This window comes from Pelophylax lessonae (genome assembly GCF_965119305.1).
Source record: "Pelophylax lessonae genome assembly, chromosome: 9".
Lineage (NCBI taxonomy): Eukaryota > Metazoa > Chordata > Amphibia > Anura > Ranidae > Pelophylax > Pelophylax lessonae.
The window spans coordinates 56437080-56456862 of record NC_138776.1 but is presented as its reverse complement, the minus strand read 5'-3'; the positions used below and the strand labels follow the sequence as shown (position 1 = coordinate 56456862).

At 40.4% G+C, this 19783-nt stretch overlaps 1 protein-coding gene across 1 annotated transcript in view; it reads right to left on the bottom strand.

Annotated features, from left to right (window-relative positions):
* The window catches only part of LOC309564212 (alpha-2-macroglobulin-like protein 1), a 254662-nt gene that overhangs the window by 172131 nt on the left and 62748 nt on the right, over positions 1 to 19783 (bottom strand). The window contains exons 13-17 of the mRNA XM_082268839.1: positions 12556 to 12619; positions 12325 to 12467; positions 11025 to 11174; positions 10479 to 10664; positions 10213 to 10276 (exon numbers count right to left, since the gene is read on the bottom strand). Of these exons, the coding sequence (XP_082124965.1) occupies positions 10213 to 10276; positions 10479 to 10664; positions 11025 to 11174; positions 12325 to 12467; positions 12556 to 12619 (607 nt within the window). The remainder of the gene's footprint in view (positions 1 to 10212; positions 10277 to 10478; positions 10665 to 11024; positions 11175 to 12324; positions 12468 to 12555; positions 12620 to 19783) is intronic.

The window sequence follows — 19783 nt, the reverse complement described above, 5'->3', positions numbered from 1 at the left end:
GATTAGTTGCCAGTGTCCTTCACCTAAAGATGAATATATAACCTACACGTTATGATTCATGGCTATGTGTCCTGTGATGTACTTCAATAAATGTATTTTACAGGTAAGTCTGTATTAAAAAAATCAATTTTTTCAGTTAATACCCAATTACTGTATATGCAAGGAAATTTAAAACAAAATTGATTTTTGTTTGCATATTGGTGAATGTGGAGCTAATTTCAATCATCAAGTCATGCAGAAGCATAAATCATTTTGTTAATTTTTTTGTACATTATTGAATATTCTTTGTAAAATGAATTTTTACTTTGCTTTACCTCATGTGCTTTGCAAAGCAAAAACTTACTGGAAAGTGAAATGCTTTGCTTCTTTAGTAAATCAGCCACAATGTCTAGATTTAATGTAATAGATAATTTCTATTGAAATCTAAACTGAGCCCAACAACTGAGCTAAATATACAGTTGAGTTACACATATGTGGCCTGTCCAATCTACCAAAGGGTTTAATGCTGTTTGGCCACTTTTGTGATTAATATATTTAGCCCTTCACAGTTCCTGGCCATGATAAGGAAATTATTATTAGAAGACCAAACACAGAGCACAATGACAGATTGTACAGTAGCCTTTCTAAACCAGTGTTCCATAGAACCCCAGGGTTCCTCCAGAGGTAGCTAAGGGGTTCCTTGAGCAGTGAGCAACTTCTGCCTCTGACACCAATGATCCTTTTAGCTATCAGTACAGGAGAATTATTCACAATGACCACAACTGTAAGAAGCAGTGACCTTCACACTAATGTATTTTGAGATGTATATATAGAGTTATTAGGAGGGGTTCCCTGACCCGGAAAATTATTTCAAGGGTTCCTCAATATTAAAAAGGATGAGAAAGGCTGGTGTAGCATAGAATAGAATAAATAAATAAGGAATACATTTATTTTATAATGAAGTTAGAACAACCAACAAATGTATGCAATCATTCTCTCCACATCAAGCTTTCGGAAAGTCTTTTTGATACTGATCCAAATGAAAGTCTATAACTGCCAGCATCTGTTGTTTCAATTTGTGCATACATATGCACTGTCCTTCATGACAATCCACAAAAAAAATCCCCCAGTACCAAAGTCTTCCTTATTAGACACCAACACATTTCAAGGAACTTGCCCTTTTCCTTACAGCCACCAATGTACAGTCGTGCAAAAAAATAAGTATACCCAATTGAATTGATTGACTTTTTCATCATAGTTGACCATACAAGCATTAGATCTTAACTCAAAAGGTGCCTAAAGATAAAGCTGATATTAAACACAAAAATTGCCTTTTTATTACTTTATTAAAAAAAAAAAAAAAAAAGATGTAATGGGGTGTAGTGTGGCAATGATAAATACACCCTTGACCTCAGAAACTAGAATTGCCCCCCTTGGTGGAAATTATATCTTGTAGGTGTTTCACGTTACTACCTACCAGTGTGAAAAATATTTCTGGGTTTCCTAGCATGAGCTTCCCACTTCCGATTCTGCCACAACATTTCAATGGGATTCAAATCAGTGCTTTAACTAGGTCAGTCCACAACCCTCAATTTCTTGGATTGTGCATTTGCTACTGTGCTAGGGATCGTTGCTGTGTTGGAAGAATAATTTCTGGTTCAACTTAAACTTTTATAAAATGGCTTTACTTTCTGATCCCACACACTCTGATATGATGCAGAATTCATAGTTGATGACTGCAAGCTACCCAAACCCTGAGGTAGCAAAGGATTTTCAGACCATAACATTTCCACTGCCATGCCTTCATTTGATATGAGATTCTTTTCCTGAAATACTGTCTTTGGTTTGTGTTAAACATGTCTACTGTCTGTGGGGTAATGTAGTGTAGTGTCTGTGGGGTAATGAAGTCTACATCACATTTTTTCAGAAGGCCTGTTCTTTGCCTACATGTTAAAACTGTAGACTTTCTCTAATGTTCTTTTTGGACATCAAAGGCTTTTTCCTGGAACACCTCCCATACAGGAGAAAGATTGTTCTCATTGTAGATGCATGCAATTTAGATTCGCCTTCAGATTCTGCATTTAAATTTTGGGGTTCTTGAAAAAAAATGTTTAGTATCAATATGCTGGTCTGGTCAGTCTGGAAAAATTGTTTGAAATCCACAGTACGCTGCTTGTAGATTATTTTCCTTGGGGTAGAATGTATGATTTCATCTAATTTGGTGATCTTCTTAAATCCCTTGCCAGATTCATGGGCATCCACAGCCTTATTTTTAAGGAGTTTAGAGAGCCATTTTGATCTCGTCATCACAACGCCACCCCAAAAGTCATTAGCAAAGTTACCACCACACTAGATATCTGAGGTTTAAATAAGACAGGTTCCACCTTCTGTACTTCCTACGGAGGTTCTAAGTATTGGCACCTCATCTGGATAACCTGATTTTAATTACATAGATTTGAAGTGGTGTTAAGCGTAGAGGTGTAATTATTGTTGCCATGTGACAAATGTTTTTTTAACTTTGAACTCTCATGGGTCTCCTGTGCATACAGATGGAGAGCAAAATATTTTATGGGATGATTTTGCAATTGCAATTTTGGTAGTGATGAGGGGATGTTAATGTACTGCTGCTGTTCTTCTACAGAACACATGCTTCTTCCTTAATCCCCTTGAAAAGTGCCCAAAATAAACTAAATTAAAAGAGTGAATGAAAAAAAAAAGTAATAGGAGGGTATACACTTAGCACCCAGAATGTGACATACCACAAAGAATGAGAGGAATAGAAGAGAAGAGAACACCTGAACCAGTGAACAGAAAGGACATATCGTAGATACCACGCTATAGTCAGCAAATAGACATTAAATAGACCCACCAGCTGGCAAAATCCACTTAGATAAAAAATAGTCCCAAAATAAATGCAGCAAGATCTAAAAGGGGGAGCAATGCATCCGATCCAGAGCCCGAGAGCAGAAGACAAGAAATCGATCAAAGATTTCAAATAGAGTAGTAGAATGGGGGAATGCCCAAATGGCTAACAAAAGCATGAGCTCACAGCTGTCAGAAATGAAAAGGAAGAACCAAATGGAATTCTAGTGAATAAAACCAATGCTCAACACAGTACATCAAGGAACAGCAGCCTGATCTTTTCCATATAAGGCCCCTTTCACACTAGTGCGACTTGTCCCGCGATTTTGGACCGCAAAATCGCATGACAAGTCGTTTTCCATTATTTTCAATGAGCCCCATTCATATCAGTGCGTTTTGAAGTCGCACCTACTTCAAAGTAGTTCCTGCACTACTTTGGCATGATTTGAATGCGTTTTGAGGTATATAGCCCTGAGCCATTGCTCAAAATCTTGCGGTAAAATCACGTTGCATAAGTGTGAAAGGGGCCTAAACCATGGGAACCTTTTAATGTCTCTTCAGTCTACATCCGGGTAATGTTTGCTGCAGAGGTTAAGCTTAGATGATGTGAATTTGTCTGTTAAGGTAAGCCTTGTTTAGTAATAGGTGTAACAGGCTGCTGTTCCTTGATGTACTGTGTTGAGCATTAGTTTTATTCACTAGAATTCCATTCCATTTGGTTCTTCCTTTTAATTTCTGACAGCTGTGAGCTCATGCTTTTGTTAACCATTTGGGCATTCCCCCATTCTACTATATTATTTAAGATCTTTGATCGATTTCTCATCTTCCGCTCTCGGGCTCTGGATCGGATGCATTACTCCCCCTTTTATTTTGTAAGATAGAGGGAATCAGCGCTCTAATCCTTAAAAGCGATGGACCACCCAATAGTAAAAAACGAATTAAAAAATTGAAGTTCAAAAATGTGCAAAGTTGATCATGGGGTGATAAACTAAAAACAATGTCACTGATGTGATATAAATATAAGAAGTATGGATATATTTATATCACATCAGTGACATTGTTTTTAGTTTATCCCCCCATGATCAACTTTGCACATTTTTGAACTTCAATTTTTTAATTAGTTTTTTTACTATTGGGTGGTCCATCGCTTTTAAGGATTAGAGCGCTGATTCCCTCTATCTTACAAAATATTGTGGTACGTGGTGATACTACTGAATTAGCTGCTTGATCCTAGGTGTTCCACTACATCTTTACCCATTTCCCTCATTTTTTCTTACGTCTTATACCTACTTGTAGCGCATAGGTCTATCCCCTTTATACTCCCCCTTTTAGATCTCTTTTAATTTAGATTATTTTGAGCACTTTGTCTTCATTGGTCACTCTTTCTTTGACACACATGCATCTATGACACCTGATATCTTTATTACCCAAATTAAGGGTTCTTTAGCACTCGGTTGGTTTTACACTTTTTTCCTATACACAGGTATATCACTTTTATATATATAATTCTTGTGCATCACCACCTGGGTCTTTCGTGGTATATTTTGTCTTATCCAGTATCATATATAATTCTAGCTATTTTATATACAGGCGCTAAATCCATATCACCCATCATAACACTATGTTTGAAGATTGTCTTTTTGTTTTTATTGATTGGTAAGTAAAGACATAGATAGTTAATCTCACTTAATGGGGTGGTTGATCTTTTTCCCTTCCCCCCATCCTTCAACCTGTTTGAAGTCCTCCCCCCCTTTGATCTGCCACATTCTGACTCCCCACATCCCCAGTTTAAAAAAAAAAAAATTCCCCTTTTTATGATGTATTGATACATTTGTTTTGGTTAAATGTTGCACATGCTGTATATTTAACTGTTTTGTTTTATTGCAGATATCATAATATTCTGAAAGTCTATTTAATGCTTATATATGACTTGGACCCTGAGGAAGCTGTTACAGTGAAACACGTCGGTCCATTAGTAGCACATTCTTTGGATTGCAGATATACTGTCATATTTATATAAGTAGAGAAATTATATGCATAAATTTTATATTTTTTGTATTTTAATAAATGTTATTTTCTTTCTAACCTGTGGCTCTTAATGTTCATAATATATAGGCACATTCAAATCCCCATTTCCAGGGTTTGGTAGATATCAATCCTGGCCACACCGTTACTCTAAAATATCTCTATAATAACTATATATACCTAGGAAAATGTGCACAATTCCACCGGGACTCCTATCAGGCCCTTGACTGATAATATCTGTTTGTACATTGGATGTAGGTATTAATATTAATTTTTTCTTATATACAACTTGAATTATTTCTATACTGGTATGCATCTATATACTTATGGTTATTGTAATATGCTGTTCTCTGCTCGGTTCTGGTTCTCTTATTTACCTACAGGTTTAGCACACTATACTGTTTGGGGAGGGCATTTCTCATAACCCCCCAAAAAGAAGACTACTGAGTGTAGAGTACGGAGAGGAGAAGGATACATCGAAACAGTCAGTATATAGAATGTATAGTGTGGAGGAGGAGGAGGATATATCAGTACAGTCAGTATATAGAATGTATAGTGTGGAGGAGGAGGAGGGTAAATCAGTACAGTGACAGTCAGTATATAGAATGTAGAGTCAGGAGGAGGAGGAGGATATATCAGTACAGTTAGTATATAGAATGTAGAGTGTGAAGGAGAAGGAGGAGGATATATCAGTACAGTCAGTATATAGAATGTAGAGTGTGGAGGGGGAGGAGGATATATCAGTACAGTCAGTATATAGAATGTAGAGTGTGGAGGGGGAGGAGGATATATCAGTACAGTCAGTATATAGAATGTAGAGTGTGGAGGAGGAGAAGGAGGAGGATATTTAGGTACAGTCGGTATATAGAATATAGAGTGTGGAGGAGGAGGAGGATATATCAGTACAGTCAGTATATAGAATGTAGAGTGTGGAGGAGGAGGATATATCAGTACAGTCAGTATAAAGAATGTAGAGTGTGGAGGAGGAGGAGGAGGATATATCAGTACAGTCAGTATATAGAATGTAGAGTGTGGGGGAGGAGGAGGATATATCAGTACAGTCAGTATATAGAATGTAGAGTGTGGAGGAGGAGGAGGATATATCAGTAAAGTCAGTATATAGAATGTAGAGTGTGGAGGAGGAGGATATATCAGTACAGTCAGTATAAAGAATGTAGAGTGTGGAGGAGGAGGAGGAGGATATATCAGTACAGTCAGTATATAGAATGTAGAGTGTGGGGGAGGAGAAGGATATATCAGTACAGTCAGTATATAGAATATAGAGTGTGGAGGAGGATATATCAGTACAGTTAGTATATAGAAGGTAGAGTGTGGATAAGGAGAAGGAGGAGGGTATATCAGTACAGTCAGTATATAGAATGTAGAGTGTGGAGGAGGAGGAGAATATATATGTACAGTCAGTATAAAGAATGTAGAGTGTGGAGGAGGAGGATATATCAGTACAGTCAGTATATAGAATGTAGAGTGTGGAGGAGGAGGGTATATCAGTACAGTCAGTATATAGAATGTAGAGTGAGGAGGAGGAGGATATATCAGTACAGTCAGTATATAGAATGTAGAGTGTGGGGAGGAGGAGGATATATCAGTACAGTCAGTATATAGAATGTAGAGTGTGGAGGAGGAGGATATATCAATACAGTCAGTATATAGAATGTAGAGTGTGGATAAGGAGGAGGAGGAGGATATATCAGTACAGTCAGTATATAGAATGTAGAATGTGGAGGAGGAGGAGAATATATCAGTACAGTCAGTATATAGAATGTAGAGTGTGGAGGAGGAGGAGGATATATCAGTGCAGTCAGTATATAGAATGTAGAGTGAGGAGGAGGAGGATATATCAGTACAGTCAGTATATAGAATGTAGAGTGTGGGGAGGAGGAGGATATATCAGTACAGTCAGTATATAGAATGTAGAGTGTGGAGGAGGAGGATATATCAATACAGTCAGTATATAGAATGTAGAGTGTGGATAAGGAGAAGGAGGAGGGTATATCAGTACAGTCAGTATATAGAATGTAGAATGTGGAGGAGGAGGAGAATATATCAGTGCAGTCAGTATATAGAATGTAGAGTGTGGAGGAGGAGGATATATCAGTACAGTCAGTATAAAGAATGTAGAGTGTGGAGGAGGAGGATATATCAGTACAGTCAGTATATAGAATGTAGAGTGTGGAGGAGGAGGGAGATGAGGAGGAGGAGGATATATTAGTACAGTCCGTATATAGAATGTAGAGTGTGGAGGAGAATTTGGAGTGTACTATATGCTGGTGCTGTAAGAATATAGAATATAGTTTGTGAAGAATATATACTTTTTGCTGTTTTTCTTCTGTCTGCTCTACGTGGAGCTCCTGCATCCATTAATATGGGACCTTTACGTAATCCTGACAAAAATACACAATTATAGAAATTACATAAAAAATTTTTTGTGAAATTCAGTCAGTTTGGGCTTTCTGCACTCAACTATTACTAAAGGTCTATTTTACTCATTTACCAATGGTACTTTTAGTACAACAAGAATGTTTCTGGAAATTAAATTCAATTTTGTGATAATGAAGTAATAGAACATTTTTTGTTTTTTTTTTGCAGTTGTAAAGGCAGTTATGGTTTATTATTTTAACTAATTTGATTTGTTTAGGAACTACAATTGTAGGATGCTGACAAGAAAGCACCGCCAACTCAGACACTCTGCGGGCAGAAGTAATAGCCACCAGAAAGGAAACCTTCTGGGATAACAAAAGCAAACATATGTCCCTAATATTCTTAAAAAGGAGGCTTTTGAAGAACAGACAAAACCAAATTCACCCACAGAGGCAAAGGGGATCTTCTAGGAGGAGCCAGATGATGCACCCCTTGAATAAAGGTGCGAATCAAGGAATTAGCAGCCATGAATTAAATAGAATTTCATTCCTCTCAATTTTTTGAGATGGGACACCTATCAGCAAAAGTATGTAGGCATAGGACACACCCCATACCACACTCCCTTATAGGAGAAATATACCAAAAAAAATGGTTTGTTAAACCCACAAGTTTGCTTTGTTTTTTACCACTACTATTCCTTTATACTGACTTTTGACATTTACATATGCAGCAATTTAGAAACTGCATATAAGGTTTGGCACTGGGAAACACCTTTTGAAAGATAAAAAGTGAGTTTTATATACAATTATATAAATCAGACCAAAATGAGGGACAAATGAGGAGGAAAGAGGGACAGATGGAGGGACAGATGCTCCAATTCAGGGACAGTCCCTAAAAATCAGGGACAGTTGGGACCTATGAAATTTACAGTTTAATTCTACCTTAATCTACAGTCAGTGATAAAGGACATACACCAGTGTAATACTGAGGAAAAAATGCAGTTTTGGTTCTTTACTGTCATTAGTTACTAAATGATTTCAAATACAATTTAGTTTATCAAACTCTTCTTTGTGTTGATTTTTTTATTTGATCTTTTCTCATTTACAGTGAGGGAAAAAAGTATTGGATCCCCTGCTGATTTTGTACGTTTGCCCACTGAAAAAGAAATGATCTGTCTATAATTTCAATGCTAGGTTTATTTTAACAGTGAGAGACAGAATAACAACAAAAATATACAGAAAACCTCATTTAAAAAAAGTTATAAATTGATTTGCATTTTGATGAGTGAAAAAAATATTTGACCCCTTCGCAAAACATGACTTAGTACTTGATTGGCAATCACAGAGGTCAGACGTTTCTTGTAGCTGGCCACCAGGTTTGCACACACCTCAGGAGGGATTTTGTCCCTCACTGTAGTAAGACCCCATTCACACATGGGCGATGCTACTTGCTGGGGCGACCTATGAAGTTGCGGTGCACAGCGTGCACCGCGACCTTGGCGCGTCATGCACGGACTTCATATCATTGAAGTCAATGCAGGTCGCCTCCAGGTCGCCCCAAAGTAGTACAGGACCCTTTTTCTGAGTCGGAGCGACTTGTGTCGCTCCTATTAGAACGGGTCCTGTGCTAATCAATGGCAGGCGACCCACCGCGACTTGTCAGGCGACCAAGTTGCCTGACAAGTCTCGCTAGTGTGAATGGGGACTTAAAGTTAAACAGAAAAGGTCACAATCAGCTAAAAAGAACTGAGTATATACAAAACAACAACAAGGATCCCGCAGGTGGCGCAACAATAGATGGGTTTTATTAAGAACCATTTACACCAACAGCTCCACTATGACCCTTTAATATGCCCCCAGTTCAGGCAGTTCTACATTTTACTTCTTAGTGTCCCAGTAATGGTATAAACCTGACGATATTAAATCAGGATGTTGAAATATATACTGCAGCAAAGTGTCCGCAGATGGGACAACGCACAACAACTGAAAATGGCAAAAATCCTCCCATATGCAACCTTGTCAGCCAGAAATTAGAACCAACAAAAAACATCAATAACTAATGTATACACAGAACCAAATCTCATTGATGCTTTAGCCCCCGTTCACACCAGTGCGGCTTTAAAATAGCGCTACTTCAGTGCGATTTCAAAGCCGCACATCAGTGCAATTTGCACTGCCGATTTCATTGCAGAAGGCTATGCAAGTTGCAATGAAATCGGTAAACAGTGTTGCAGGAACCTTTTTTATAATCACTGCGACATGATTGGCGGCGATAAGAACTGTTCTGTTGTCGGCAATGGGGTGCGACTTGTCATGCAATTTGGAACTGTCAAATTGCATGACAAGTTACACTGGTGTGAATTAAAGCTGAACTCTCAGATAAGCAATAATCAGAGTCCTGTATACTCTTCCTTGAATCTCGGTGAGCTTTGTGCATTTTTTCCAGATCTGTGCATTAATCCAGTGTGAAACTTTTCCTAAAATAAAGACCACTCACTGCTGCTCACTCTCCTTGTGCAGAGTGACTGGTCTTGTCTCCGCCTGCATCTTTTATTAAACTAATAATTACAGCATTTTGAGGAAAAACAAAAAAAGCATGAAAATTGTTCCTGATTCACAATACATAGAGCAAACTAAATGTCATCCAGTATGGTCTACTTAAAATAAATGTAAAGTCCTCCATTGTATACATTCGTTCATGTCATAATAATGAGTGCATCTATAAAATTAAGTTCAAATCTTCGGTTATATAACGTACATAAAAAACAGACCCAAGGGGTCACCTACCTGGATGTTAAGCAATCCCTCTTATAGACTGAGTAGCATTTGAGAGATCCAGACTCTCCTGAAGCATCTGAAGTCCTTTCATGCATACCAGACATGGCAAAAGACAACAGCAGCTGCTTCACCAAGACACACTAACCTGAATATAGAGGCCAATTATGTAGTTAGAACCAGCAACACTTACTATGCGATGTGCAGGTGACTGGAGCGAAGACCTTCCAGGTACTTATCAGATAGAGTCCTATATCCTGGAGAGTAAATGACAACATCAGTCAAAACAAAAAATAGGACAGATTATTTTGCATTTTTTCCAATTTCCAATCTTATGGTGGGGAATACACTTGTCACAGAAAGACTGATCTTTACCTACTTAATAAAACCTTTGATGATGATGGATGTGGCTTCACCATAGCACTAGAACTAAAGAGCTTAAACAATGCCTTTACTCACCTGAATGATGTTCTGAAAGTCCTTCTTCTTCTCAGGGTAGGAATGCCACCACCAGGGATTCCATCTGCCATTGACACCAAAACCTTCATCTGTGTTATCTTCCTGAGGCTGCACTTTGTCACACAAACTGTAATCTAATGAGTCTGAGCGTATGTAAGTGCGTTGAGGAACGACAAGTTTCTGCAACTGTAAAACAAAAGATATGGGATGTTAGGTTATGCAGATTCCTAGTTATTGGATTTGCTGTCGTTGTTCTTAGTGGAAAACTGCCCTTTAGTTCCTGGCCAAACTGAACCCCTGTGTGTGTCACCAAGATAGGAAATGAGGAAAGATCTGCAGCCTGTGAAAAGTGTTGTAACTCTTCTTCTTACATTGGGCAGCTACATAGTACTGCAGGGTGGGGGATTTAGGATTAGGATGTGCTTTACTTTTTTTCAGTAAATCAGTTCCTTTTTATGTGCTTAGTGACGTGTTAAGTTTGTCCAGAGTTGACAAACTTGATGAACTCTACAACCTGCTCTAACTTTAGAACATGATTTAAGGTACCTTGCTCTCAGTTAGCTCATCCTCCGGTTTCATCAGGACCACACTCTTGTCGACAGCGCGCAGTGCACAAAAAGAGCCACCATTGGCTTGCAGTTGCATTTTAACATCTGATTTGGGTAATACTTTCGTCTCGGAGAACTTCAAGCTGACCTGAAACACAAATAGTAGTATAAAAAGCATAAAAAGTAATTATCACCTCTGCAAACTCACAGATTTATTAAAGTTGACCTGTCATTAAAATTCACACTTTAGATGAATTAACAGGGCAATATAGGAATTACCTGTAGAAAAAAGCCCCAATGTCTTGCAATGAAAGAAAGAAAACTGTTACTCTAGAGCAGTGGTCTCCAAACTGTGGCCCAGGGGCTGGATAATGCCCTTTGCTTACCTTGACTCTATTCCTCCCGCTGACTCCAACAATAGGGCATAATTCCTGTTACTGATGTCAATAGGGTGCTATTTCTCCCAATGACACAAAAAATGGTGCGCTATTCCTTTCACAGACACCAACGATGGGACACTATTCCTTCTACTGACACCAATGATGGGAAACCATTCCTCCCACTGACACCAACAATGGGGCACCCTTCCTCCCACTGACACCAATGATGGGGCACCCTTCCTCCCACTGACACCAATGATGGGGCACTATTGCTCCCAATGACACTAATGATGGGTTACTATTCCTTCCATTGACGCCAATGATGGTACACTATTCCTCCCACTGACACAATGATGGGGCACTATCCCTTCCACTGATACCAACAATCGTGCACTATTTCTCTCACTGACACTGATGGTGCACTAGTCCTCTCCTAATGCTAAATATACACTGTTTACTCCCACTGACTCAAGACAATTTCTACTCCCAATGGCCTGAGTCTGGGCCTCCTAAAGTCTGAAGGACAGTAAACTAGCCCTTTGTTTATAAAGTTTGGAGACCCCTGCTCTAGAACTTCCTCATGACACCCAAAGCCTAGGTGAAAATTATGTCCTCTCTGAATTTCTGTAGCTTAGAGGATGGTACATATCATTAGATACCAAAAAGTGTCTATTACTTTCAATCTAAGCTGAGCACTGTATCCTAGGCAGAGGTCACATCTTCCCCCATACCAGGAAGTCCAAGTTATTTACTGAGGGCTCTGGCTGTGCACAGGAGCAGAGAAGGAATGTGAGAAAGGTATCAACAGGTGAAGAAGGGGTTCCTCCAAAATGACCTGCCACTTTGACCATTCTCTTAATGTGGTTTAATATGCCTAAATGATAGACTAAGATCAAAACCAGTTTGGGGGACACTCACAGGATGTTTCAGACAGGGCGTCACTTGGACAGTTGTAGTGTCAGCAGCAACTGTGCCAGAGTCAGAAACCATGAAAACCAGTATATTTCCGGATGAAGATATATCTCGGATCGGGAGGGAGAATTCCACTGAACCAGACAGAGCTGCATAATGAAGAGCAGAGAGGGTTGTGAATAGAAAAAGAAAAAAAATCAAGACACATAAAAAGATTCTCCAGTAAACTGAACTTACGGTCACCCTTTGATCTTTCAACTTTCTTCTGGCCTTGTTGTACTATTTTACCATCCAGTGTAACCTTAAATAGAGAAGAGAGATGTCTGTGTCTGGTCACAGTCCAACATAAAGCCAGAATAATGAGTGCGCAGTGTATTACTAACTGGGAAGGTATGTATTGGGAAGTGCCTTAAAATATACCCAAAACACAGAAGTTCTCCAGCTGTCAGTCTTGTTATCCTGTATTCAAAATTTGCTGCTACTAATTTGGCAAAGCATGATTGGCATACATTGTCTTGTGTCTTTTTTTCAACCTCATTATGTAGCTTAAAGTAGTTTTAAAGGTAAGAGGTTTTTACCTTAATGCACTCTCTGCATTAAAGTGGTTGTAAACTTTGTTACACCACTTGTACCTACAGGTAAGTCTATGATAAGGCTTACCTGTAGGTACTGTGAATATCTCCTAAACCTGCACAGTTTAGGAGAGATTCAGAGTGCATGCAGCCGATGACTTAATCGGCACATGCGCTCTGAAGGTCCAGGTTACCATGCTGAACCTTCGGAGCCCATGCCACTAACAGGCAGCTCCCGTGCGTATGCACGGCAGTGGCCTCATTGCGGCTCCGGCCACTCACAGCGGCAGAGCCTGCAAACCTGGAAGAAACACTGGGGAAGATGTCAGCTATCTCAGCGGTAAACGGGTGCCGCTGGAAGGGCTTTGTTCTAAGGTAAGCATTTAATAATGAGCTAGTATGTGATGCATACTAGCTCATTATGAATTTGTCTTACAAGTTTTTTGTTTTTTTTTTCGTCTGGGGGTTTACAACATCTTCAAGGTAAAAAACCTTTCAATAGTATGTAGGGTAACGGTCATGTGGTGGAAGTCACGTCTTCTACGTTCCCCTCCTCCATAGGTGCCAAGCAGGAGTCACATGAGAGGCCTACCCTGTGGTGGGTTCTTCTAGGCTAAACTAGCCACTTTGCAAAGGGTCATTGTCTGTCACGTGGGGGACCTTTGCTTGAACAGACAGGTGAAGTCTAATAAATTCTCTCAATGAACTATACCCAGTTTGGCTCCAGAGCAATTTTTTTTTTCTTTCTCGCATACATGTAAAAATCCTATTTTTTGGCAATAAACTCATGTAAACACCCAGAACATTATATATTTTCTGAAAACAGAGGCCCTTTAGAATAAAAAAGGTAATAGCTGCAATTTTTTGTTCCACGTGATATTTGCACAACTGTTTATTACACGCAAATTTTGAGTAAAAAATAAAAACATTTTTTAGTGTAAAACCACACTATATAATACCCATTTTTGCTTAAAATATGAAAAGATGAGGATGCATAGAGTAAAAAGATACCTAACATTCAATGTTTTAAAATTTGCGTTCGCCCACGATATCGGCAAAAACTATGATGCCCAAACATCACGATAGGCGAGGCTTTAAAAGCCATTATTACAGCTCATTAATTCAGAGTTTACTAAGAACTGTCATGCTAGAATTATTGTTCTCACTCTAACGTTCGCGGCGATATGTCGCATGTGTGGTGTGACCAAGATTTACATACACGTACGCACCCTGGGTTTGCGTTTGCGCAGGTGTGCAGGGCAACAGGGGTTTTGGCAATTATTTTTTCTAATTTTAATTTTTTTTTTTTTTACGTTTATTTTTTTATTTATTTTTATGTGATTGCTATCACAAGGGGTTAATAAAGTCCTATGTGATAGCATTGGATAGATGAAAGGTACTCTTTTTAGAGACCTTAGGGGTCTAAGACTCCAATGTCTCCCCTGCCCTTCATACCATCTAACCAAGCTCAGATCTGCTTGCTTAAATGTGTCTCTTGGCTGTACTGACCAGGAAATGGTACATATAAAGCCGAAAGTGACATTACTTCTGGTTTCATTGTTTGCATGTGAGATCGAGACATGGATTTGCCTTTGTCTCACTGCAGTGTTCCCAGGCGTCGGTAAGCACGGGACAGCCTGGGAACCACGGGAGGAGAGGGGCCGCCAGCAGGAGGGGGAAGGGGCACTGCACAGCCGGCTGTGTGAATGTGATCGGCAGCTATGGAGCTTTCACTGTAAAGCTGGTTGATGGCTATACAAAACACACAAGCTGATATTACTGTGGTTTGTGTAAATACACTCGCACCAAAAAAACTAAAATTATTGTGTGAATAAAATAAATATTAATTAATAATATGTAGCAGATGGTGCTGCAAAATTGATGATAAATATATAAATAAATTGCCGCACTGGTGGTGTACTCTATGCGGTCAGCAGCGCTAGCTCCCAAACAAAATATAAACACACCAATCAACAACAATAAATACTTATAAATGTTGCATCTAAATTATTATCATAAAGTGATGTGAAAAACGTAGTGCCAGTGCAAGGAAAGAAAAGAGGGCATGACCCCTATGAACCCAGTGCACTTTAAAAATAAAATTAAAAAGATTGAGAAGAAGTATATAAGAAAACATTATTAAATTATTGATATAAAAAAAACTTTAGTCCAGTGGAAAAAAAAATCCAGAAATTAGTTTATACTAAATTCTTCACGGATTTCCACCCAAAATGGTGCAATCTTCCTGCCACATTGGCAAGATGCATCATGAATATGTGTCCTGGAAGTAATGATGGTGACACCCTCCGTGCAAAATGTAAAAAGAATTCCCACTCACCAAACGGTGTTGATCCCTCTTACCATATGGCAAGTGGAATCAAAGCAAGGCTTTAGTGGTCTCCGTGACCCAGATGTGGATCTCTGAATCGTCCTCACTGTCAGTTTCCTCCACAGGATAAATGGTAGTCAATGCAATCCTGTTGGCGAAAGATGAGCTTCGAGATTGTATCTTCACAAAAGTGGATGTTTAGTGATCAAGGATAATGCATTAAAAACCAACAAAACAATCACGATGCAGGGATGGTGACCTCTTCAGGAAGGTCAATGAAACATATTAAAAATGTCCTTTACATCTCCTCATGGCTTCATTTGAAATGGCCACCTGTGTTGTGCCTTGCCCTGTGCACAACACTGACGGCCAGATTAAATGAAGAAATGAGGAGATGTGAAGGACATCTTTGAATGTGTTTCATAGACCTTCCTGAAGAAGTCACCATCCCTGCATCGTGATTGTGTTGTTGGTTTTTAATGCATTATCCTTGATCGCTTGATCGTGAAGATACAATCTCAAAGCTTAACTTTCGTCAACAGGATCGCATTGACTACCATTTATACTGTGGAGGAAACTGACAGCGAGGACGATTCGGAGATCAACTAAATCCTTGCTTGGATCCCACTTGCCATATGGTAAGAGCGATCAACGCCGTTTTTTGAGTGGGAATTCTTTCTACATTTTGCACGGAGGGTGTCACCATCATTACTTCTGGGATAAATATTTATGACGTATCTGGCCAATGTGGCAGGAAGATTGCGCCATTTTTGGGGGAAATCCGTGAAGGATTTAGTATAAACGAATTGCTGGACTGTTTTTCCACTCAACTAAAGTTTTTGTTTTTATATTAATAATTTAATAATTTTTTCTTATATACTTCTCAAAAACTTTTTAATTTTATTTTTAGAGTGCACTGGGTTTATAGGGGTCACTTCTTTCTCTTCCTTGCACTAGCACTTTATGTTTTTCACTAGTTGTTGTTGTTGATTGGTGTGTTTATATTTTGATTGGAAGCTAGCGCTGCTGACCGCATAGAGTACACCACCAGTGCTGCAATTTATTTACACACAAGCTGATGGCTGCTACTGCAGTCATTAGCTTGTGATCAAAGTTTTACTCTTTGGACGTACGTAGTACGCCCAAAAAGCTGAACTGGAGACACCACCACGATCACTTGTGTATTTAAGAGGGGCATGTAAAGCCAATGCCCTCTTCACCTGTCCAGTGTATCACCACTACCTAACTCCCAGTATGGGGTCCCACCGTGCATCTAGCACACACTCTATGCATGCACTTCACTAAGGGCCACAGCGGTGCAGATCTGCTCCCATTGGGAGAACATCTACCTTGCTGCAAGAGGCTATCCTACCTGTCACATGTACATGCTTAGGACAGGCTGATAGAAAAACCTTTGTTACCCTTGGTAACCACTTTTATCCTCATACTATATTAACTCTTGTACCAGTATCTTTATATCCCAATGTGTTTAATGACCCAAGCTGTAGACTATGTGTGCTGGTCAATTGCATTGCACACCTTTAATAACTTTAGACCAGGCAAAGGCAACATTTCAGAAGTTTTACCTAAATAATGCGGTATGATGAGAATAGTGATGAGCCAAACATCCCCCCCCCCCCGGTTCGGTTCGCATCAGAACACCGTGAACAGAGGAAAAGTTTGTTCGAACAAACGAATCCCATTGAAGTTTATGGGACTCGAACCTCGAAAATCAAACAGTCAAATTTTGAAGGCTTAAATTCAAGTTATTGCCCAAAAAAAGGGTATGGGGGTACGGGTCCTGACCTGGGGAACATGTAGCAATGAAAAAAAGTTTTTAAAAATGATCGTTTGTAAAGGAGCACTAATTTACTGATTTTAATGAGGCTTAAAGTGAAACTATAAAAATGAAAAATTCCTTCAAATATCGTGCCTGGGGGGTCCCCTGAATGTGCCTGTAAAGTAGTGCATCTCTACGATGTACTGTATGTAGCCTGCTGCAGCTATACTGACATTTCTAAAGCAAAAAATGTCATCTACAAATATACATACAAATTTCAAATCACATGTACATACGGGTGCAGAAAAATTGGGCCTTGGTTGTTGATGGTGCCTTAACACTGTAACCCCTCGCAGTTACTCTTGCTGGGTGCAGGAACGGGCCCTGCTGCTAAAAAATCAATACAAATTTGAAATCGCATGTACTTGTCTTACAGGTGCCAAAATTGGGCCTTTGGTGTTGCTGGTGCCTGAACACCGTAACCAACCCCTCACAGTTACTCTTGCTGGGTGCAGGAACGGGACCTGCTCGTAAGAATTTCATGCAAATTTGAAATCGCATGTGCTATACAAGTGCCAAAAATTGTGCCTTTGCGGAAGGTGGTGCCTGAACACCGTAACCAAGGCCTCGCAGTTACTCTTGCTGGGTGCAGGAATGGGACCTGCTGGTAAAAATCCCATGCAAATTTGAAATTGCATGTGCTATACAAGTGCCAAAAATTGGGCCTTTGAGGTAGGTGGTGCCTGAACACCGTAACCAAGGCCTCGCAGTTACTCTTGCTCTCTTGCTGGGTGCAGGAATGGGACCTGCTGGTAAAAATCCCATGCAAATTTGAAATCGCATGTGCTATACAAGTGCCAAAAATTGGGCCTTTGCGGTAGGTGGTGTCTGAACACTGTAACCAAGGCCTCGCAGTTACTCTTGCTGGGTGCAGGAACGGGACCTGCTGGTAAGAATTTCAATGCAAATTTAAAATCGCATGTGCTATACAAATGCCAAAAATTGGGCCTTTGCGGAAGGTGGTGCCTGAACACCGTAACCAAGGCCTCACAGTTACTCTTGATGGGTGCAGCAATGGGACCTGCTGGTAAGAATTCCATGCAAATTTGAAATCGCATGTGCTATACAAGTGCCAAAAATTGGGCCTTTGCGGAAGGAGGTGCCTGAACACCGTAACCCCTCACAGTTAGCAGGGTACAGGGACAGGGCCTGCTGTTAAAAATGACATACAATATTTCAATTGTATGCACCTGTCATACAAGTGCAGAAAAATTAGGCCTTGGGGGTTGGTAGTGACCTAAACCAAAAACATTGTTGGAAGCTAGCAGAATCAAGGTAGAGGAATAGGATAGGCAGCATATGCAGTCTTCAAGGGATGGCAGACCCCTAGCAAATTCAATCAGTTACATCATCATCAGGGGCCTGATAGCTCTTGTTGATCCATCACTGGTTCATTTTGATAAATGTCAGCTGGTCAACAGAATCTGTGGACAGGCGCACTCTTTTGTCCGTCATAAAACCTCCAACAGCACTGAACGTTTGTTCGGAAAGCTTGCTGGAAGCAGGACAGTAGCTCCATTGCATATTGAGCAAGTTCTGGCCAGTGGTCCATCCTCAAGACCCAGTAAGCCAGTGGATGCGCAGCTGGAAAGGTCTCCAATTCTGCTCTTGCGCCTAGATAATCATGCATTATATGATGGAGACGCTGGCAATGGTGGCTTAAACCTAACAGCCCTGGGTGCTGCTGAGGACAAAAGAACTGTTTAAAGGCATTGGTCAGCCAGCCACCTTCTCCACCACTCCTCCTTTGGCTGAACGATGCCTCAGAAACATGCATCCTTAATCAAAAGCCACTGGCGTGGCGAAAAAAAGCCAAGCTCCCCTGACCCTGTTCTTGTGCCATACTCACACAGGTACTGATTGAAGGCCCTCTGCTGCATGTGCAGCTGCTGCAGCATTGCCAACGTTGAATTCCACCTGGTGGGCAGGTCACAAATGAGGCGGTTGAAGGGCAGGTTGAATTCCCATTGAGTGTCAGATAAGCGAGCACTGGCATTGAACGAATGGCGTAAATTGTCACAGACTTTTCTGGCCTGCCTCAGGAGATCTTGGAAGCCCGGGTATCTGCTCAAGAAACGCTGCACCACCAGATTCAGAACATGTGCCAAGCATGGAACATGTGTCAAGTGTCCCTGTCGGAGGGCGGAGAGAAGGTTGGAGCCATTATCGCATACAACCATTCCTGGCTCAAGCTGTCGTGGCGTCAACCATCTCTGAAGCCTGCCATTGCAGAGCTGACAGAATCTCTGCACTGGTGTGACTCCAATCCCCTAGACAGACCAACTGAAGCACAGCATGGCATCTTTTAGCCCAACTGCTTGCGTAGCCCCTTGAACACTTAGGAAGCACTGCTGCTACAGAGAAGAATTGCACAGAAGAGGACATGGAGGAAGAGGAGGTGGTGGAGTAGCCAGATATGGCAGAACCAGCACCCTGTCCGGCATCCTTCCCAGCTGCCAGCAGAGTTACCCAGTGCGCCGTGAAAGAAATGTGACGTCCCTGTCCATGCCTGCTGGACCAAGAGTCAGCAGTAATCTGCACCTTCCTGCTGACCGCTTTTCCAACGAGGCCAAAACACTACCTTCCACATGACAGTAGAGAGCCGGAATGGCCTTACGTGAAAAGCAATGCCTTTTTGGGACTTGCCACTGTGGTGGAGCACATTCCACAAATTTGCGAAAGGGAGCCGAGTCTACCAGCTGAAAAGGCAGCAACTGTAATGCT